The sequence below is a fragment of the Mustela erminea genome, chromosome 1 (assembly GCF_009829155.1).
Source record: "Mustela erminea isolate mMusErm1 chromosome 1, mMusErm1.Pri, whole genome shotgun sequence".
In the NCBI taxonomy this organism is placed as follows: domain Eukaryota; kingdom Metazoa; phylum Chordata; class Mammalia; order Carnivora; family Mustelidae; genus Mustela; species Mustela erminea.
In genome coordinates this window covers 103,546,781-103,570,372 of record NC_045614.1, presented here as the reverse complement: position 1 = coordinate 103,570,372, position 23,592 = coordinate 103,546,781, and the positions used below count along the sequence as shown (strand labels likewise).

Sequence of the window (23,592 nt, the reverse complement as noted above, 5' to 3'; positions counted from 1 at the left end):
TAAAATAACAAATAAAATCTATAAATAAATATTCCTACTAAATTGAAATTGTTCATTGAAGTATACTTAAGTCCTTGGATTACAGTATGTATTATGAGGGGTGCCTAGGTGGCTCAGTTGATTAAGCATCCCACTCTTGATTTTGGCTCAGGTCACGATCTCAGGGTCCTGGGGATTGATCCCTGTATCAGGCTCCACACTAAGTGGGGAGTCTGCTTGAAGATTCTCTCTTGCTCTCTAAAATAAACAAATCTTTCTTTAAAAATGCATTATGAGGCAGTACCTGATTTAAAATATAATAAAATCTATTTAATAAGTTATGATTACTGCCCTATTTAACATAGGAACACCTTTCATAAATATAAAAATCCAAATGGCCTTTGTAAGTGAATTTAAGCATGTCAGAAAAATGTCCTAAATCCAGAAGTGGGGTTCCTAATTGCCAGTTTGTGATCAAGTTTTTGCTGGTCCCCAATAAAATGAGAAATAGATTAGTGGTAATGAGGTTTTATAAGTTAAAATTTATTCAGTTTTAAAGATTCTCCTTCATTTTAGGCTTTTTATCTTCTTGTTGATTGTATGTTCTTTAAAGAAATGATAGTTATGAGGGCGCCTGGATGGCTCAGTCATTAGGTGTTTTCCTTAGGTTCAGTTCATGATCCCAGGGTCCTGGGATCAGGCTCCCTGCTCAGTGGGAAGCCTGCTTCTCTCCCACCCACTCACCCTGCTTGTGTTCTCTCTCTCCCTGTGTCTCTGCGTCAAATAAATAAATAAATCTTTAAGAAAAAAAAAAGATAGTCATGGTAAAATGGTAGCTTAGGGTGGTTGTTTTTCTTGGCAAAATAAATTTAGGAGCCCCATATTGGTTGCCATTTTGAAACTGGTCTATGAAAGCTAGGAGTAAGGGAACTGTATTTTCATTCCTTTCTAAATGTAATATTTGAAAATGGAAATTAATTATTCATAGTCATTATTCATTGTCTTCATTTCCCCTCTGAAATTTGCTAACAGAAATGACAAGTTTGCTTAAAGTGAAGAGGAGCCAAATGTATCATAATCCAGATTTTGTACCTGTAGGAAATGTACCTTTGATATAATTGAAAATACTTGGTTCACTTGTTTTTCTTCTTTATTTCCTCTATTTCAGGGCAAACACTGTATCCTCGATGTGTCTGGAAATGCCATAAAGAGATTACAGATTGCACAACTTTACCCAATCTCCATTTTTATTAAACCCAAATCCATGGAAAATATCATGTAAGTATAAATGCCTAAAGCACAAACCTCTAAGTACAAATCCAGTGTCTGTCACGTACTAGACTGGATCGTTTACTTACCTTTGCTGCATCTCAGTTCCCTTATCTGTAAAATGGAGAGAATAATCGTATACTCACTTCAAATGGTTATTGTGAGGATTGAATAAGCATTCTGTGATATTAGCAATCAGCAGCAGCAGCATTAATATACTAAAGTGTATACGGTAACATGTATTAGAATTTTAAGCCTAAGTAGTCACATGTGGCTATTAATTACTGAATGGTCTAGCTCTGTGTAACCACTAAAAGAATAAAATAATGTGTAACTACTTACTAATAGAGGGCAAAAATTGAATTTAAATAAAAACTAAAAAGATAAAGAGCAAATAGAAACAAAACAGATGGGACAAAATGGATACAGTTAGTAAGATGATTTAAATGAACCCAAATATTTCATTAACTAAATGCTAGACTAAATGGTCTGATTAAAAAACAAGGATTGTCAGAATAGTTGAAGAAAAAATAAACTAGATGTTGCTCTTGTAGGAGGGGAAAAAGTTCTTTTCTCTCTACTAGGTTTTTACTTGGACCTCTAGAACAAAAGACATATTAACATACAAATTTATTTTTAATTCAGGTTTCACGTGACATGAAAGCATTCATAAAGGAGATGAAGACCCAAAAAAAAAACAGTTAAATTTGAGCATATTTATACTAGGTTTGGTGACAAATGGACAGTTCTGGGAAAATGTAATAGTACCAAAGAATATAAGAGTAGCAAACTAGGGAAACTTAGCAAGGCCTCTTTGTTCAAATTCTTCTCAGTGTCCCACCATCTTTGGAGATAAGGATGTTTGTTTCCTCCAGGTATAGAAATGCCACCTCTCACATGAGGATCTTTGCCCTGCCTCAGGGAAGGTCAGAGTCCTTCATATACCTGCCATTTTTCAAATTCCTTCAGCTTAGAATATTCAGTATGCCAAAGTGCTATATTTTGGAATAGTGTGTTATGATACCCATCAACTATATGTTGCTTTCATAAGACACACCTTAAATATTAGGCCATGGAAAAGCTGAAAGTGAGAGTCTAGAAAAAAAGGTATGTCGTACAAACATTAACCAAAAGTAAGTTTGTTTGTATTTGTTATCAAAGTATATCTAAAGGCAGGAAATTATTGCTAGACATAAAAATGATTAAAAGAAAGAAAGGTTCAGTCCATCGGGAAGGTATATTTATACATTTGTACTTAATACAGTCTCAAAATATGTAAAGCATAAATTGGTAATTATACAGGAAAAGAATAATTCCAAAATCACAGTGGGAGAACTTAACAGTCAGGAAGTAATAGAATAAGAAAACAAACATATCAGTATGGATATAGAACACAAAGTAAAAACTTTACCTAACTAACGTATGTAAAAAACACTGCATTCAACGTCTGCAATATGTAAAGACACATTAATTTCAAATGCACATAGAACAATTACCAAAACTAATTATATGCTAAGCCACAAATTTCAGTGATTGAAAACGAATATTCTCTGACCCTGGTGAAATTGAAATAGAAATCAATAATTAAAATAGATAACTAGAGGGGTGCCTGGATGGCTCAGTCTTTGGACGTCTGCCTTCGGCTCAGGTAGTGGTCCCGGGGTCCTGGGATTGAGCCCCGCATTGGGCTCCCTGCTGGGTTGGGGACCTGCTTCGCCCTCTCCCACTCCCCCTGCTTGTATTCCCTCTCTCGCTATCTCTCTCTGTGTGTCAAATAAATAAAAATATTTTTTAAAAAAATAGATCTCTAGAAAATTCCCATATATTTGGAAATTAAGCATGTTACTTCCGGATGGGTCAAAGAAAAAAATCACAGCATAAGTTAATAAATGTAATGACAATGAAATTGTCAAGTAAATGAATTTGAAATATGGTAGCCTTGGTGATGGAAAATCCACAGCCCTAAATATTAGGAAAGAATGTAGGAAGTCAAATATTAGCAGCCTAAGGTCTTGAGAAATTAGAAAAAGACCAGTCACTGAAACTCAAAGTAGAAATACAGTCAAAGAGAACAAACATAGTAGACAAGATCAACAAAATCAAAAATATTTTCTTTAAAAATACTGCATACCATTAGTGAGAAAGATCAAGAAAATAAAATAAAGGCATAAATAGTATCAGGAATGAAAATGGGATATCACTGCACATCAGATAGGCCTTAAAAAGGTTAACACAAGCAACCCAATAGAAAAATGAGCAAAGGATTTAGCTCACGAAGGAGATATCCAGATAGTGAATAAACATATAGATGGTACTCAATTGGACATGGAAACACAAGTTAAAACTGTAACATCAGGGCTCCTAACTGGCTCAGTCGGTAAAGCACGTGACATTTGATCTCAGGGTCATGAATTCAAGCCCCACTTTGGACATGGAGCCTACTTAAAAAACAAAAGAAACACAAAAAACCCTACTGTCATATACTTCCACCCACACACCAAAAATAGCTAAAATGAAAACAGTTGTTAGCAAGGACATGGAACAACTGAAACTCATAGCACTGATGGGAGTATAAATTTGGTACATCCACACTGGTAAATGGTTTACAGTATCTCCTAAAAACTGGACATACACATAACTTAAAGATCCACAGAAATGTTTACATATGTTCACCAAAGATAGGTACTATATTGCTGACAGAAGTACTGTTCAGAATAACCAAAAACACTATTCAAATATAAATCAGTGAATACATAAATTATGACCTACTTACACAATGAAATATTCTACAGTAATGAGAATTAGCAATCTCCAACTACACACAAAAGTATGGAAGAATCTCACAAACATAATCTGAGTAAAAAAGAAATCCCTACTTAAAAGTATATGTAGTCTAGGATTCCTTTATACATATTCTATGATTTCAGTGTAATCATGGCTCACAGAAGTCAAATGAAGGTTACTCTTCAAAGATAGGTAGGTGACTGGAATGAGATTCTGGGGTACTGATGTAATGTTCTAGATCTTGATCTAGGTACTAGATGGTACACAGGTAAGTTTAAGTTGGTTAAAATTCATCCAGTTGTATATTTATGATATTCCTCTTCTATCTTTGAAAGTTCTACTTAAAAAATCTTTCTGAAAACTCTTAAGAAACAGAAAAGGAAAAAAACGAAATAGAAAATCTAATGCCATTCCTATTAAAGAACTTAACTCTCTTACGAAAAACCTTCCTAGAAATAAAACACTAGGCCAACAGGATTTACTGAATTCTAGCAAAAGCTAAATAATATAAATCTTAACACAAATTCTTCAACTGATTTTATGGACATTAATTTAATACCAAAACCTGACTAAGACCTCATAGAAAATGAAAATGATAAGACAATCTTAACACAAATATAGATGGAAAAATCCTTGCCAAAATACAAATAAATTGAGTTCAACAACTAATTTTTTTAAATAAGATAAAAGAACGAAGTTGGGATTAGTCAAGAATACAAGGTTAAACATTTAAAAATTTGTCAGTGGTAGAGCTAGAGAGAAGATGCAGTAAGAAGCACCAGGAATCCATTTCCCCACCTAGATACAAATGGACTTAACAGACTTTGTCAGAAGTAACTACTTGGGAACTCAGGAGTCTATTGAAAGCTTGAAGAGGAAGGTTTCTTGAAGGGGAAGTCTTCTAGGGGAAGGTTTGAATGGTTAATTTTGGTTAATTTCAGCTTTTAGGCTGATAGCAGCTACCTATTTCCCCACCTTCAGCCCATAGCAGGCAGCCATGCATGCCTTTCTAGAGCAGCTTGTGGGGGCCAAGGTGGCCAAAAAAGGTTTGGTTCTCCAAATTTCAGATAACTGTGCTCTAATAGCTGATTGCTTCTTTTGTTTTTAGAGGTGCAAACACAAAGGCAGGTGTCCATTGTCATTGTTGCAAGTCCCCACCCCTAGAAAAAGTGTCCATTGTCATTGTTGCGAGTCTCTACCCCTAGAAAAAGAACAACAGTCTACACCCAGAACTAACAATAGGAAGGAAACAATAAAGATGAGAGCAGAGAGCAACAAAAGACAAAATAGAAAGTGATAGAGAAAATCAATGAAACCAAAAGTTGATTCCTGGAATAAAAAAGACAGACCTTTAGCTAGATAGACTAAGAAAAAAGATTTAAATTACTAAAATCTGAAATGAAAGTGGGGGCATTAGTAAGGAATCTATAGAAATAAAAAGAATAAAAAGGATTATAAGAGTACTATGACCAGTTGTGCACCAAAAAATTGTGTAACGGATGAACAAGCTCCTAGAAACACAAACCTACCAAGATTAAATCAAAAAGAAATAGAAAATGTAGAGAAACCTATAATGGCTAAGGAGCTTGAATCAGTAATCAAAACCTCCTAACAAGCCCTGGAGCTGGTGGTTTCACCAATGGATTTTATCAAGCATTTAAAAAATTAATGCCAATCCTTCTCAAACTTAAAAAAAAAAAAAATGAACAGAAGGAAACACTTGTTAATTCATTTTATGAGGCAACCATTACCACGATACAAAAACCATATAAAGACACTGCAAGAAAACTGCAGACCAATATCTCTTACGAACATTTGATACAAATATCCTCAACAGAATTCTAGCAAACAGAACTCACCAACATATTAAGAGGATTACACACCATGACCAGGTAATTTTATCCTTGGAATACAAGGATGGTTTGACATATTTTCATATGTCAGTCATGTCAATATGTCAAATCATAATATGCCGTATCAACAAAATGAAGGAAAAAACACAAATCATCTCAGTGCAGAAAAAGCATTTGACAGGGGCACCTAAATGACTCAGTCTGGTAAAACATGTGACTCTTGAGCTCAAGGTCATGAGTGTGAGCCCCACATTGGGCATAGAGATTACCTTTTTAAAAAGGGTACTTGAGGCTAAAATTTAACAAGTCAGGAAATGACAGATGTTAGCGAGGATAGGGAAAAAGGGGAACCCTCCTACACTGTTGGTGGAAATGCAGGCTGCTGCAGCCACTCTGGAAAACAGCATGGAGGTTCCTCAAAGAGTTGAAAATAGAGCTACCCTACAACCCAGCAATAGCACTACTGGGTATTTACCCTAAAGACACAAATGTAGTGATCCAAAGGGGCATGTGCACCCAAATGTTTATAGCAGCAATGTCCAATAGCCAAACTGTGGAAAGAACCTAGATGTCCATCAACAGATGAATGGGATAAAGAAGATGTGGGGTGTGTGTGTGTGTGTGTGTGTGTGCGCGCACACACACACACACACACAATGGAATACTATGCAGCCATCAAAAGAAATGAAATCTTGCCATTTGCAACAATGTGGGTGGAACTAGAGGATATTATGCTGAGCAAAATAAGTCAATCAGAGAAAGACAATTATATGATCTCTCTAATATGAGGAATTTGAGAGGCAGGATGGGGGTTGGGGGGTAGGGAAGGAAAAAATGAAACAAGATGGGATTGGAAGGGAGACAAACCATAAGAGACTCTTAATCTCACAAAACAAACAGGGTTGCTGGGGGTGGGGGTTTAGGGAGAGGGTGGCTAGGTTATGGACATTGGGAAAGGTATGTGCTATGGTGAGTGCTGTGATATGTGTAAGCCTGATGATTCACAGACCTGTAACCCTGGGGCAAATAATACATTATATGTTAATAAAGATATTTTTTTTAAAAAGGCATTTGACAACATCCTCTCATGATTAAAAACACTTAATGAAATAGGAATAGAAGGAAGCTACTTAAATGTGATAAAGCCATGTATGAAAAAACACACAGCAAACATACTCAGTAGTGAAAGACTGAAAACTGTTTCTCTAAGATCAGGAACAAGGCAAGGATACCTGCTTTTACCATTTCTATTCAATACAGTTATTAGAAATACTAGCTAAAGGAATTAGGCAAGAAAATGAAAGGCATCCAAACTGGAAGGCAAGAAATAAAATTTGTTTGCAGACCATATGATCTTATCTATAGAAAACCCTAAGGACTGCAGATAAAAACTCTTAGAAGTAATAAATTCAGCAAAGTAGCAGCATATAGAGTCAACATAAAAAATTAGTTGCATTTCTATACACGGACAATGAACAGTCTGAAAAGGAATTCCATTTACAGTAGCATCAAAAAGAATAAAATGCTTAAGAATTATTTTAACCAGAGAGATGAAAGATTTGTAAAACTATAAACTATAAAGTTTATAAAGCATGGCTGAAAGAAAATAAAGAAGATAAAAATAGATGGAAACACTTCTCATGTTCATGGATTTAGGAGACTTAATGTTGTTAAAATGTCAGTACTTACCCAACATGATCTACAAATATAATGTGACGTTTGTCAAAATCCCAATGACATTTTTTGCAGAAATAGAAAAACCCATACTAAAACTCACATGGAATCGCTTAAATAGCGAAAACAATATTCTTTTTAAGATTTTTTAATTTATTTATTTGACAGATAGCGCAGCAGGCAGAGGGAGAGGGAGAAGCAGGCTCTCTGCTGAGCAGGGAGCCCCATGTGGGGCTCCATCCCAGTACTCTGGGATCATGACCTGAGCCAAAGGCAGCTGTTTAACAAACTGAGCCACCCAGGCACCCCCAAAATAATATTTTAAAAGAAAAAAAACTGGAAGATCCAGAGTTCTAATTTTATAATTCACTATAACGGTATAGTAACCAAAACTAGTATTGGCATAAAGACAAATATGACCAGTGGAATACAAAACTATAATGAGATATCACCTCACACCTGTCAGAAGGGCTAAAACCTAAAAACAACCAGTGTTGCCAATGATGTGGTGAAAAAAGGAACTCTCATGCACTATTGGCAGGAATGCAAATTGGTACAGCCATTGTGGAAAACAGTTTGGAGGTTCCTCAAAAAAATTTAAAATAGAACTATCCTATGATTCAGGAATTACTACTTCTGGGTATTTATCCACAAATACAAAAACACCAATTCAGGGATGCCTGGGCGGCTTAGTTGGTTAAGAATATGCCTTTGGCATGATCCCAGGGTCCTGGGATCGAGTCCTCCTTTGGGCTCCTTGCTCAGTGGGGAGGCTGCTTCTCCCTCTTCCTGCAACACCCCCTGCCTGTGATCTCTCTCTCTCTCTCTGTCAAATCTTAAAAAAAAAAAAACCACAAAGTTATACACGCACCCCTATATTTATTGCAGCACTATTTACCATAGCTAAACCATGGAAGCAGCCTAAGTGTCCACTGATAGATGAATGGATAAAGAAGAGGTGGTATGTATATACAATGGAATGTATATACAGTTAAGCAATAACAAAGAATAAAGTCATCATTTGCTACAACATGGATGGAGCTGGAAGATACGCTGAGCAAGATAAGTCAGTCAAAGAAAGACAAGACCATATGATCTCACTCATGTAGAATTTGAGAAACAAGTAAAGGAAAAAGACAAACCAAGAAACAGACTTAACCACAGAGAACAAACTTATGGTTATCAGAGGGGAGGTGGGTGGTGGGATGGAGGAAATAGGGGATGGGGATTAAACAGTACACTTACCATGATGAAAAAAATTAAAAAGATCAATGGAGTAGAATAGAGAGGTCAGAAGTAAACTGTTATATATGTGATTTTTTTAAGAAGGATACAAAACCATTCAGTGGGGGAAAGTTCAGTCTTCTCAACAAATGGTGCTGGGAAAATTGGGTATCTAACGTGTAAAAGAATTAAGTTGGACCCTTACTTAACACCATATACAGAAATTAACTCAAAATGGATCAAGGACCTAAATGTAAGATAATAAAACTCTTAAAAGAAAACATAGGACATGGAACACGGGGTGTTATACATAAACAATGAATCTTGGAAACAACATCAAAAACTAGTGATGTATTGTATGGTGACTAACATAACACAAAAGAAATTTTTTTAGAAAGGGACAAAAGCTTTACAACATTGGATTTGGCATTGATTATTGGATATAACACCAAAAGCAGAGGTAACAACAACAAAGATTAGTTTCCGTAAATATTTTTTTAATATTTTATTTATTTGAGAGACAGACAGAGCACAAGCAGGGCAGAGGAAGAGGGAGAAGCAGACTCCCAGCTGAACAGGGAGCCCAACATGGGGCTCCCAGCACTCAGGGGTCATGACCAGAGCTGAAGGCAGTCGATGGAGCCTGTGACTTTTGATCTCAGGGTTGAGAATTCAAGCCCCATGTTGGGTGTAGAGATTACTTAAAATCTTTAAGTTTTGTATATCAAAAGACACGGTCTACAGAGTAAAAGGGCAGTCCACAGAATGGGAAAAATATTTGCAAATCATTTATCTAATAAGGGATTAATGTCCAGAATATTTAGAGAACAAAAAAAAAAAAGACAATTCAAAAATGAGGAAAGGACTTGAATGGACCTTTCTCTGAAGAAGATACAGCCACAGCCAGCAAGCATATGAAAAGATTCATAGAGTTACTATATGATCCAGCAATTCTATTTCTAGTTATGGGCTGCTTTTTTGAAGAGATACTTGTACATTCATGTTTATGGTATCATTATTCCCAATAATTAAAATGTGGAAGAAATCAAAGTGTCCATCAGTGAATGTGCTGATAAGCAAAATATGGTACATATATACAAAGGATGGAAATTCTGTAGTATGTCCATGGATGATGGTTGCAGGCATTATGCTCAGTGGAATTAGCCAGTCACAAAAAGACAAATACTGTATGATTCCACCTTTATGAGGTTCTCAGAGTGGTCAGAATCATTTTTAAATAGGAATAGAATTTTGGTTTTACAAAACAAACAATTGGAGGTTTGGATGGTGTTAATGGTTGCACAATAATATGAAGATACTAATACTAGCGAACTGTACACTTAAAAATGGTTAAAATGGGGGGCGCCTGGGTGGCTCAGTGGGTTAAAGCCTCTGCCTTCGGCTCAGGTCATGATCTCAGAGTCCTGGGATCGAGCCCCGCATCGGGCTCTCTGCTCAGCAGGGAACCTGCTTCCCCAAATCTCTCTCTCTCTGCCTCTCTGCCTACTTGTGATCTCTGTCTGTCAAATAAATAAATAAAATATTTAAAAAAAAAAATGGTTAAAATGGTAACTTCTATGTTATGTATATTTTTTCATTATTTTTAATGAATCTTTTAAAATCCATGTAAATGTGCCACATTAAGAGATTTTAGGAGTAAAAGCATAGGATCATTTTAATAAATGCAGGAAAAACATTTAATAAAATAAACATTCATTCATGACAAAAAAACATTTTTCAGACTATGAATAGAAGGGAACTTCCTTTATCCGGTAAAAGGTCACTTGCAGAATATCAAAGCAAATGTCATACTTAATGAAAAAATATTGGAAGCATTCCCTTTAAGTTGGGAACGAACTCTCATATACCAATCATCCAGCGGCAGCAATATCATCAGCTGTGACCAGTCTTGTTTCATCTATCTCCCTACCCCCTACCCATCCACACCAGATTATTTTGACACAAACCCCAGACATTATATGATTTCATCCATATATTTCAGTATATATTTGAAAGATAAGAATTATGTTATTAGAAAACATCTCTCATGTCACACTTAAAATTATTTTTTATATCATTAGATAGTTCCAGTTTTTCTGATTGTCTCATCAGTTTTGCTTATGGTTTTTTGGATTTTTTTTTTTTTTTTCAGCTTATTTGCCTGAATCAAGTTCCAACTAAGATCTGTTTGTGACAGTTGGTTGTTAATTCTTTTAATGTATAGATTCTCCCTCCATATCTCTTTTTTTTTTCCCAGTTTATTTGTTAAAGAAACCATGTCATTTCTTCTGCAGAGTTCTCCCCAGACTATATTTTGCTGATTGCCTTCTCATGGTGTTGATCATATGTTTATGTATTATCTTTGTTGTCCATAAATTAGTAGATAGATTTCTAAGCTCTTAATATGAAATTTTCATCAAAGTGAAAAACATGAAATTAATGCTTAGTTTTTTTGGCTGCCTTGAGCCAATGCAAAAATTTGTTGAAACCCTCTGTCAATCCAAGCATAAAGCTTAATAAACCTAAAGTGACTGAATCTAATTTTTAATGACATTCATATTCTCAACAGAGCTCAGCTTTTCATGGTTTTATGCTTTATGTGTATCTTCTCCTTTGTCATCTTTTTTCAAAAAGGATTATAATGTACTAATTGCTAATATCTGCATTTATTTGCATAGGGAAATGAATAAGCGTCTAACAGAAGAACAAGCCAGAAAGACATTTGAAAGAGCCATGAAACTGGAACAAGAATTTACTGAACATTTCACAGGTTGGCATCATGTGTGTCTGTGCCCTGACAGAATTTTGATTTGGAGCCATATAAACTGACCTATTGAACTTTGAACTATGCCCACATCTACCAGTAATTAATTACATGGCTAATACTATCAATTAATACTGTGTAATTAATACTGTGGTTTTCAGAATAATTCATCTAACCTAGGCAGTGGTGATGAGGAATCTTAAAAGTTAGTGTTTCTTAAGTGGTTCATTAGGACATATTAGATTGGAGAAAAATAGATTCAGACTTGATTTCTTCTGTGAAAATGACTTTTCTGATCTTATGCTTTATAAATTTTGATCCATTTTAGGATATTATTTGTTTTTAAAAAAATGAGTGGGTAGCAATTCCCAAATAATCTCTCCTTCATTTCGTCCTTTAAATTATTCTCCAGGTGTTCACACTAAGTACATCAAATGCCATGGTGGTGTAACCCATGTGCTTTTTTTCCTTCTTTTTTTTTTTTTTAAATAATTTAAGACTTACAGAACATTCACAAGAGTAGTACCAGCAATTCTCATACACTTTTCACCCATATTTTCTAAATGTTAACATTTTACCACATTTCTTTTTTTTCTGAAACACTGAAGAGTAAGTTGCAAGCAGATGCCCCTTTGCCTCTTAAATACTTAAGTGTATATCTACCAAATATGCAAAAGCAAAAATCACCAAATCTCACCTTTTGATCAATATTTAAAATTAAAATTCTTCTATTTTTCAAGTAGGAAAATTACTGAAATGAGTGCCTATTACTAAGCAAACAATACGTAAATGGCCTTTTGCTGGATGAGTAATTCTAAGATTTCACTTCTGTTTCACCAGTAATTGTTACCGTAAAGATAGACAATTAATGGAGTTTCTAATTTTGTTTAATTATTACAGCTATTGTACAGGGAGATACGCTGGAAGACATTTATAACCAAGTGAAGCAGATCATAGAAGAACAGTCTGGTCCGTACATCTGGGTTCCAGCAAAAGAAAAGTTATGAGGACTGATATTTCTCTGTTTCTCTTTTCCACGATCTCATTTTCTCTGACACTGCTTTGCCCTTTCCTTTTGGAGTCTGTCTACAATACTCCCTCCACATTGAATCATATCCCACTCATCATGGTCTGCAGTTGTGCTTAGTTTTGACATCTAGGGTCTCCTTCAAGTTGTAGCATCTGTATTATTTTATGTCACTATTGGTTTGTGGCCATTTTTCAGAACTGAAGATGGAATGGCCTGACCAGCTATTAAGGATTTGGGGAGACTGGGAAATTGTGGTAAAATTCCTTAATGTTTAAGGGAAATAAGATTTTCAGAAAAGCTTTATATACATTCTTTTCAAATTTCAGTATAAATGAAAGAAAAGTGGTGTTAATCAGTGATTTAGTAAACTTTGAGCAACAGTGCACGCTTAACTTTAATAGCATGGTTTGGCCAATATATTAACTTTCAAGTCCTTATCTCAGTTGACTTGTGTTATCCAAACAAATATTTCATTATAGACAAATAAGGAAAATATGTTTTTTAATTTCAAAATTAATGTCTGCATTAACTTTCATAATTTCACAAAGGGATATTCATTTTTCAGAAGAGTTCTTCGTGTTTTTCATTATTTGAGGGGTTTTTTTCTCAATACATTTGCTAGGAATAGCGGTGTTATAAATGTTTTTAATCTACTTGTACAGCACTATTTATAGTGTCTTACAAAAGTTGTTCATACATAACGATCATCACATTTTCTGAATTGAGGCCATGTTTAGGTGCTAGGGGAGCTCACCTTTTACACATAAGGTTGAGGAAATTTCACAGACATAAATACAGACAGAACAGACATTACAGTGATGATGTAGTAATCATTATGGCAATGGAAAAGGAGTCCAATTCATAGTCTAAAACTTTAAATGTATTCTTAGGGATCAGATTTTAATGAATATTTTACCCACAGTAACTGCCTATTTTGTTATAATAAAATATATATATATATATATAAATATATATAAAACTTTCTTTAACTAAACTCTAACTATGGGAATTATTTTCTTTACATAGTTGCGCACATACACACAAACATATATATATATATTTAAAATATATTTTTTCTTTTGCCACCTACTCTTTTTGTTTGGTTTTTAAATTAAATATTAATTGATTAGACTTTATCTTCCTTAATCATGTGAACTGAAAATGGGGGTATGGTGGTTGTGGAAAGAAACCTTTAGGGAAATTAGATTACATACAGAAGTGTAGGCATGTTCTCCTCTTTTCTACAAAAGTTTTCAAATGGTTCCTGGTTCTGTTTTGAGGTTTTTTTTTTTTTTTTTACTGTTGTTCTTGTCATTGGGTTTGGATTTGGTCTTCTGCCTCTCCTTCCAGTTCTCCCTTCACTAATAGGCAAATAAGCAAAAGCCTCATGTGTGTGTTTTCCCCTTAGACTGCACACCTTTCACCTCTTGTAGCTGCTCTGCACTAGAGTTGCACAGATCTTCATGGACAGCAATTTTAAGAAGTTTTAGTGAAAGGTAGTTATGATTTCAGAAATCAGCTTCTCTGATCTTTTAATGTTTGGCTTCCCTTTGCTTTTTTGGAGTTGTTTATTAAATACGTGTTTTTGACAGCCTCCTCATTACAATTCTTAAATGAGTACTGGTTTGTAAAGGATTATCAACATTATCCATTCCATTTATGAGAAAGAGGAGAACAGCTAATAAACTTTGTTGTAAAATCCATATGTTAAATGTGTCTTGAATTCTGAAAGAATATATTGTTTACAAGCAAACATTTTCTGGAAACAACCTGGAGCATCGTGTAATTTATAAACTGGATTCATGGGCCATAAGGGAATCTAATCAAATTTTCTTCGGTAGGTCTTGGAATTGAGTATGTTAACACATTGAAATAAATACTATGGCAATAACAATAATTATACTAGGTTGTTACCAAACATAAAACAGCTAGAAGAAAATTATTGTAAAATGATCTCAAGAGTCCCAGAAATCACTCTACAGCAAGACCCCAGCATAAGCCATTTTGAAATATTTACTGGTTACATGTTCTAAAATATCAAGAGGTTATAAAAATGATGCCATTTATCTGTTAAAATGTGTATTACATTGCTTTTGGATGTCCTTGTTAAGTGATGTTTTTGTAAGAAAACACAACTTTTGTTCAGCTTTCTAGATTGTATAGAATTATTAATAAAAGTACTAATTGCTTAGTACTACTGTGTAACAGATTTAGTATATTATCATTTAATTTTAAAAGATAAGAATTTAAGAATTACTAGCCCCATGGTAAGACCTAAATGAAATCACTTGCCCAAGATTACTTAGCTCTAATAAATGGCAGTGCTTAGTATTTGCTCTGCCCCATGTTCTTTCTAATATATTAATGCTGCCTTGTTTTTCTCAGCCTCTACTATGTAAGGCACTATGACTCATATTATGTTAGTGCCCCTTTATAGAGACACCCCTAGATGAGGTCTTTGCCCAGAGTCACACAGTAAGTAAGGACAGATCCATAGAACAAGTCACTTCATATCACAGCTGAAAGAAATGTTTCTGGGAGACAAATCAGCCCAGCACCATCACAGTGACATACAAAAAACTTCTTTGGAACCAAAAATGGGGAGGCGGGGCGGGGGCATGGGAATGGAACAGTGTTCATTAGGGGGAAAGTCCATTAGTCTGATACAGAGAGAATAATAATATTTCAAATCATTATAAGATATTCCATATTTTTACTATGCTTCTTAATATTTTTAAATTGGCAAAAATTTAAATGCCTCTTAAATGTGACTACACATTTCTGGTTACTTTTCTATTTTGCATCTTCCCAGGGCTTTTCAAAAATGATGGAAACAAGCTTGCAGGAGAGACTTTCACACCTGGTAACCCACTACATAGAATTTAAATTCCAAGATAGCAAGTTGGAGGCTTACTCATGAGAAAAATTTGTTTACTAAAGTATTAAACAGTTTACTTCCAAAATTCTGTCTGGAGTACTCCTAATTTACAGAGATCTCCATGTCTTAACCAAAGTTATACTACAAATCAGGAACAGAGCCAGGATTAGAACCTTTGATTCCAGGATCCTGAGGCAGTGGTTTTTCTACCATCCGGTTCCTTTTCTTCCCGTGCTATAAGCTGAATTTAGTGGGTTATTCAGTCCCTCAAGGTTTGAATTACTCATTAAAAGAAAGTAAATATCTATAAACTTAGAAGATTTTATTGAGGTGCTTCAGTTTGAAAGATACCAGCGGAAAACAACAAATGTCACTTTTCTGACCTAAGTTTAGATTATCCGGTGTTTTAGTCCAATGTCAAAGATTCCATTCCAATGTCAAAGTTCTTCCAGAATTGCACAGTATAGCTCCTACTGGCTTTGGCAGTGGAGTGCTGTAATATAAAGGATGTAGGCTATGGAATCAGAGCTTGACTTAAATACCAGCTCCACCACTCGCTGGTTATGTAACTAACCTTGGACAAGTCATGTCATCCCTCTTTCTGTTTGTTTATCTCTAAAATGGAGATATTTGAGGGCACCTGGGTGGCTCGGTCAGTTAAGTGTCCCAAGTCTTGGTTTTGGCATGGGTCACGATCTTGGGGTCCTCATGTTGAGCCGCAGCAGGCTCCGTGCTCAGTGGGGAGTCTGCTTCTCTCCCTCTTCCCCTCCGGCCTGCATGTGCGTTCGCTTTCTCATACACACACAAATAATATAGAGATACTTTAAGAAAGGAGCTTAGCACACAGTACATTCTAAAAGTTAATTCCCTTTTCCTTTAGAATCAGAAGCCTGGAATTGTTGCAACTTTGTACAGATTACCTTGAGCCTTCATTTTAAATGGGATTTGAATGACTATCTTGCAGGATTGTTTTAAGGATTAAATAAAGTAATGTGTACAAAACAGTGATCATAGCATCTGATACTTGACTCTTTCTGCCTTCTTCTGGAGTATGTTTATGATTGCTAACAAAAGAGAATAATAGGGTCCACCGTTCTTCACCAACTGTAGAGAAATTTTCTTTGATGGACTTTCAGTGAAGAAATTATTTACATTTCAGTCCTTATAATCATGTTTACTCATCCCTACTCTGTCAGAGATGTGACTTTTGCCTACTCTACCTCAGTCTTGAACATGGAACTGGAAGACATCAAGACTTCATAAGCCATCCTCATATCTGCACAGTGCTAGACACAACGGTACCTAACAGTTTTCTCTCTATTGAGAGTCGAGGAATAGGCCTGGTAAAGATTATTTAAATCACCCAGGTAAGATACATTTTCTTTTATTCAGTTTGACATAGAATAGTCACTACTTATCCATGATTACTTTCTCAGTGACTGCTACCAGCTCTTTCTTCATATGGTTACCTGAGAGTTGGCAAAACAAATCCTGGTCTGCCGAACAGCATTGTGAACAGCATTTGTGGTCAGGTAAACTGATGTCATTTGAAACAGGAACAGGCACCAAACCTGACCAGGGAGAGTGTCACACTACAATTTTTTCTAGCAGTTTCTATTAGTAGAGTAGAGTATAGAGATGGGGGAAGATGAGAGGAAGGAGAGAAGACAGTGAAGGCTGGAATTCTCTCCCACTACCCTTTTTTGTTGTTGTTTACTTGTTATTGAAGTATACATATATAAAATGTATAAATATCACAAGTGTACATATACCTCAATGAATATTTACAAACCAACACCCACATAACAATCAGAATGAAGCTCAAACAGAACATGACCAGCACCCTAGGTACTCCGCCACATCTCCCTCCCACTCATTATTCCTACTCCAAGGAAAGCCACTATCCTTTTTTTTTTTTTTTTTAAGATTTTATTTATTTATTCATGAGAGACAGAGACAGGCAGAGGGAGAAGCAGACTCCCTGCTGAGCAGGGAGCCCGATGTAAGGCTTGATCCTAGGACCCTGGAATCATCACCTGAGCCAAAAGTAGATGCTTAAGGACTGAGCCACCCAGGCGCCCCTCCCCCACCTTTTCTTTTTAAGATTTTATTTGACAGAGAGCTAGAGAGAGAATGCACAGTTAGCCAGAGCAGCAGGCAGAGGGAGAGGGAGAAGAGGCTCTCTGCTGAGCAAGGAGCCTGATGTGGGACTCCATCCCAGGACCCTAGAATCGACCTGAGCCAAAGGCAGCTGCTTAACCAACTGAGCCACCCAGGTGCCCTGCCCCTTGCTTTTTAAAAAGACTTAACCTATTTTAGTGAGAGAGCAGGGTGAGGGAGAAAAGCAGGCTCCCTGACAAATGTGGAGCCCCAGGCAGGGCTCGATCTCACAACCCTGAGATTGTGACCTGAGCTGTAATCAAGAGTCAGATGTTTTAACCAACTAAGCAATACAGGCATTTCCCTAATTTTGTATCTCTTTAACTTACGTACAGTAAAATTCTCTATGGGGTCCAGTTCTGAGAGTTTTGACCCTTGTATATATAGCATGTAGTCACCCCCAAAACTTCTAGTCCATACCTTCTGCCCCCAACCTGTGATAACCACTGATATTTTCTTAGTGCCTATAGTTTTGCCTTTCCCAGGATATCCCCTAAGTGGAGCCATATCCTATAAAGCATTTTGGGTGTGGCTTCTTGGACCTAGCAAAATGCATTTGAGGTTCATCCATGTTGCTGCAGAAATGAAGTTTGTTATTTTCATTGCTAAGTAGTAGCCCATTTTATGGATGTATCATTCATTTATCTATCTCTTCACTGAAGGACTTTAGGATTGTTTTCAGTCTTTCCCACTATACTTTTGTGCTTTTTTTGCAGCTTTAGGTCTGTAGGAGGAAGAATCAGAACCAGAAATGGGTTTCTGACCTGACAGCTGTGCCAGGCCCTCCCACCTCTACCTCTCTCTCACTACTGTGAGCATCCACACATTTGGGCAGTTGTACAGGAACTTATTATCCTAAAACCTTAAATGCGGGATAATATATCCCAAGAGCCTGTTTATAGAACAAAATTATATTTAAAGTAGGAGAGTACGAGAGTAAGTAATTTCAAATTTTTAGATTTTCAAATTCCCAGGAATAATACTCAGATGGTCCAAAAGCTGGATGTGCCAGTGACCCATGCCAGGTTCTCATTGCTAGTGTCCAAAGGGAAATAAATGTAGTCTACCTAGGATAGTAGTAGATGAGATGAAAATAGTCTGAGAAACCAATGGAAACATTTGTTAAAGGTGAGATTAATAGCCTTACAATTTAGGAAGCAGTCCTGAGACAGCCCTAATCTTTCAAGAAAATCTAGTTTGTTGAACACCAAAGGATTGTAGCTTGTGTTTTAAATTAATGACTACCAATTTCTTTTAGCTGGTGACTTCTCTGTATCTTAAAAATTGGTTTGGGCCGATGCCTTCGGCTCAGGTCATGATCTCAGGGTCCTGGGATCGGGTCCCACATCGGGCTCTCTGCTTGGTGGAGAGCCTGCTTCCTCCTCTCTCTCTCTCTGCCTGCCTCTCCATCTACTTGTGATTTCTCTCTGTCAAATTAAAAAATAAATAAATAAATAATAAAAAAAAATTACTAATATTCTATGATTAACAGAAATCTAATTCCAGTGCAGCATATTTTTTAAAAGATTTTATTACCTATTTGACAGAGATCACAAGGAGGCAGAGAGGCAGGCAGAAAGGGGGGGGGGGCAGGCTCCCTGCCGAGCAGAGAGCCCGATGTGGGGTTCAATTTCAGGACCCTGGGATCATGACCTGAGCCGAAGGCAGAGGCTCAACCCACTGAGCCACCCAGGCACCCCTCCAATGCAGCATATTTAAGGAGTCCTTGACCCAGAGCTGCCCATCCCCTTCACTGATGGCATGCAGCTAGCACAACTGGCCTTGTCTGTATTTGCCATCCATATCATAATATGACTTGATCTCTCTTGTGTATTTTCAAAAACAACAATAACAACATTAGGTCATTCCTCTTAATTGGTGCCAAACTAAACCTTAGGAACTACTGGTGTTACCCAAAATAGGAATAAGCCATTCAAATTGAGCATGTATTCATCCCTGTTTCTGCAAATCAACTGTTAATGACCAATATCATTTGGACAGTTTTTACCTACAGTAAAATGATTTTTTAAAAACTGTATAGAAGTCTGTGCACAAAATAATTAGCATGTGAAACAAGACATGGTGAATTCTCTGGTGGAAGAAAAGATTAGAACAAGTGATCTAATCTTTCTTCAGGATGTCTAAAATCAGGTTCATTCACCTCACAGATGGGAGGGCTAAAGACAAGACTTACGTCCCATATGTTTCACACTAGGAATCTCTATGAAAAGGTTTCTAAATCTTGTGACAGTCATTTGATCAAAAATATCTACTTCCCTAGTGGTATTTAAGACTAGAAAAGATGTCTTAATAATCCCTTTCTTTCTCTCTGAAAGTTCAGTGCTTGCTTCGGATCTAGTTTATCTGATGTTCCTTACTTACTCTTACTAGGAAAAAACTTTACTAACCTTTTAACTATTTTTCTACCAGTAGCTAATAATGGTTGTGCTTAATAGAATATTCTCTCCATCACCCACATTTTAACCTTAATGCTTTTTGACATTTCTCTTCCCCAAATATTGTCACCAAATATTGTTGATTATTCCTTAATGTCATATTTTTCTTGCTATTTCTTTTTTTATTATTATTTTTTAAAGATTTTTTTATTTTTTTCACAGAGAGGGAGAGATCACAAGTAGGCAGAGAGAGAGGGGGGAGCAGGTTCCCCACCGAGTGGAGAGCCCGAGGTGGGGCTTGATCCCAGGACCCCGGGACCATGACCTGAGCCTAAGGCAGATGCCTCAACCCACTGAGCCACCCAGGCACCCCTTCTTGCTATTATTTTCACTGTCTCTAATCCCAAACCCACCCACAACCCGCTGATTCCTGAGGTGGCCTCTAATTCATCTCTCAGCCTCTTAATTTGCTCCCTTCCTGACCCAGCCATCACCAGATAACTTCTAAAATGCAGCTTGGATTGTGTTTTTCCTCAGTGACCTTCACAGGTCCCAAATCCAAACCAATAAACTACCTGTCTAATACAGTTTTGGAACATAGTATGAGGTCCATCGGTCATGTCCCGCCACCTACCTCTCCAGTGGTAGCTCAGCAGTTCTTGCCTGTGGCTGTTGCTCATGCAAAGCCCTGCCTTTCTTCAAGGCCCAGCCTAAATCCCTCCTCCTGCAGAAGACTCCCTGTTACAGCCCTGGAACCTGAACACCTGCAGTGTGTGTATACTGGGGGTCCACTGAACACCGAGGATGTTCTCCCTGTGCTGCTTAGGTGTTTGGTCTGTCTCAGATTGGGTGGCCAATCTCCTTGTGTTCGTCTGCCCCAGTTCATTACCCATGGCAGGAGACCAGAGTGCACAGCTTGCGGGCCTCTCGTGCAGCAAGACAGTCTTCACTGCCTTGGCTTTTCATGACCTGAAAAGATCACTGAGTGTTAGTGGCCACTTCATTTGCAAATCGGTCAGAGTTGGGAGGGAAGAGTGGATGGGTAAAACAGTCTGACTACAGATCTCTAAATCAGCCAAAGTTTTTTTATTTAATTATAGTCCTTTCTGGTCCCTGGTAGAGTAGTCTTCCTTCCTAACATGCCTTGTGATTTTTCTCTTTGTGTCAATTTTATCTTGTGAATATGTTTTCATGATAAGTCATCTGAAACCCTCCTTGGAAGTAGCTGGGGTAGGAATAACTCCTCTGTAAGTCTTAGTGACAGAGCCAAATATAGTATTCTTTATTTTATTTATTCTTTAGCTTCTTTTATACTGGTTTCTACTCATTAAATCTTACATTAAGTGAAACAGATGGAGATTTATTAATGGCTTAAAAACTCTATCTCCAGGGCTGATCTTGGAACCTGCTAATCCTCCTTTACATTTTAAACTGTGGGTTGCAAGGAAAGTTTTCAGGAGAAAAAAATACTTATTTGTTTGATATTAAAATAATAAGCCAAGCTCTGGGATCTTGGACTTATATTTGAATGCAGGTTTGACTCAGAGCTTTTTCCACCCCTCTTCTTTCCCATTTCCAAGGAGGAAGCATCGTCCCTTTTCCTTTAAGATTGATTACCCTCTCCACTTGTCCTGATCTTATTTCTTACATCCTCTTCAATTACGGACCCCCCGCCCCCGCACCTTTTCCTGTATCTTTAGTCTCCTCCCTGCATGGGTTACTTGTGCTCTGATTATATGATCAAATCTCTCCTATCCTGGGGCACCTCAGTGGCTCAGTGGGTTAAACCTCTGCCTTCAGCTCAGGTCCTGATCTCAGGGTCCTGGGATCTAGCCCCCGTATCAGGCTCTCTGCTCAGTGGGGAGCCTGCTTCCCTCTCTGCCTATTTGTGACCTCTCTCTGTCAAATAAATAAAATCTTAAAAAAAAAATCTCTCCTATCCTATAAAAACTTTCCATTGACTCCTAATCCCCTTGAAGCAATCTCTCTCCTCTGCCTTTCTTAATTAAGCCAAATATCTTTAAAGAGATACTCTGTCCACTTTCCATTGATTTATAATAATAATAGTTTGTTGAATGCCTACTGTATTTTAGACATGAAGCTAGACATTGGGAATGATGGCAGACAAGCCACTACCCTGCTCTCGTGAAGCTCAGCCTCCTGGCCAAGCCTCAGCCCTTGCCATCCCACTGAACCTGCTTGGACAAAGCTGTCTGTGGACCTCCTACTCCCCAAATTCTGTGGCTCTTCTCAGTCCTTCCCCCTTAGCAGCATGAAACACATAAACAGTAATTCGTAACATCCTAAAACTTAATAGAAACCATCCTCTATACTCAAGACCCTGTGTTTAGTAAAGAGAAGAACAAGAACATAATCTGCCTATGAAAAGCTTATACACAGAGCCTCAGGTAGCCCAAGTGACCAGGGCTCCCCTAAGTAAAGCTTCCTGGGGAAAACACATTTTTAAGAGGCAAAAGCTCGTATTCACAAAACTTGCTCAACATATCTACCATTGATCTCAAGAAACAAATTCAGATGTATTAGCCAGTCAGCAAGTACACAGTGGACAATGTCAGGAGTAAGAACATAATACCATCTGATAACACATTTTCTGCTGAAATGTTCACCACTGCTAATATTCTCTGGGCATACCAGTCCACTCAAAGGTTCACCAAATAAAAATAGTCTGGGCTTATTCTTAATTAGTCAAAGACATCACAGCTCATAGAAATAGAAAATTATAAACCATGGTTTATTGAGATGAAAAAAATATGAATTTTCCTAAGATTCTGGGTAAAAGAACTGTGCATCCATATTTTGCTGGTTCTTTAGCCCACAACTGTCAACACAGGTTCTCTACCTCCTGTCATCAAAGGCCCCTTCTTTCTGAGTCCCCAGAGACTATCTTTACTGTGTTCCATCCCGTAGCCTCTGCTACTGTATCTCAGTTCCCTGGCAAGAAAGCTCCATGTGGGGGTGGGGGCACCCTGAATCCAGACCCAGATCTGTGTCTTTGGCAGAATGTAGTAGAATTCTTTGTATTTCATGTTATGGAGTAGAGTCAGGGAGAGAAAGGTAGTCCCAAACAGAGTTGTCTAGGTCCTAACATGTTATAGAAGTCTTAGTGAAACTAGTTCATGTTTCTAGAAGGAAGCCCAAAGGCACTCTTCCTCTCCTCAGTCCTCAGTATGAGTCCAGAATAGGGCCCAAACTATGCTCAGTGCTTCTGCTCCTCTAAACAGCTGCTTCTAGGTTAAATCACTGGTTCATTATTCTCCCACTGCATCCTACCCCATTCCTCTGATATACCCACAGATGTCCTTACCTCAGAAATAGCAGGATCCAGGCTCAAGCCAAATCAAGAGTTCCCCATTACATATAGATATCTATGTGTGTAATTTCCATGGCCAAAGCTATGTCCATGCTACGAGCCCCCAGAGACAGCAAGTTCACTGGTGAGTCACAGTTGGGGAATAACTCTCCAGAGATAGGGAAAGGACCTGACTGCGAGATTGCTCACCCAGCCTCTTAGGTTGTAGCTATCTGACACCTTATCAGTGTCACCTGGAGTTTTGCTCGAG

At 37.2% G+C, this 23,592-nt stretch overlaps 1 protein-coding gene across 19 annotated transcripts in view; it reads left to right on the top strand.

The window, feature by feature from the left end:
- DLG1 (discs large MAGUK scaffold protein 1) overlaps positions 1 to 13,543 on the top strand; it is a 255,691-nt gene extending 242,148 nt beyond the window's left edge. For all 19 annotated transcript variants that reach the window (XM_032337041.1, XM_032337090.1, XM_032337079.1 and 16 more), the window contains 3 exons: positions 1,148 to 1,257; positions 11,462 to 11,553; positions 12,448 to 13,543. In XM_032337041.1, coding sequence (XP_032192932.1) covers positions 1,148 to 1,257; positions 11,462 to 11,553; positions 12,448 to 12,554 — 309 coding nt within the window. In that variant the 3' untranslated portion in view covers positions 12,555 to 13,543. The remainder of the gene's footprint in view (positions 1 to 1,147; positions 1,258 to 11,461; positions 11,554 to 12,447) is intronic.
- The last annotated feature ends 10,049 nt before the right edge of the window (positions 13,544 to 23,592 follow it).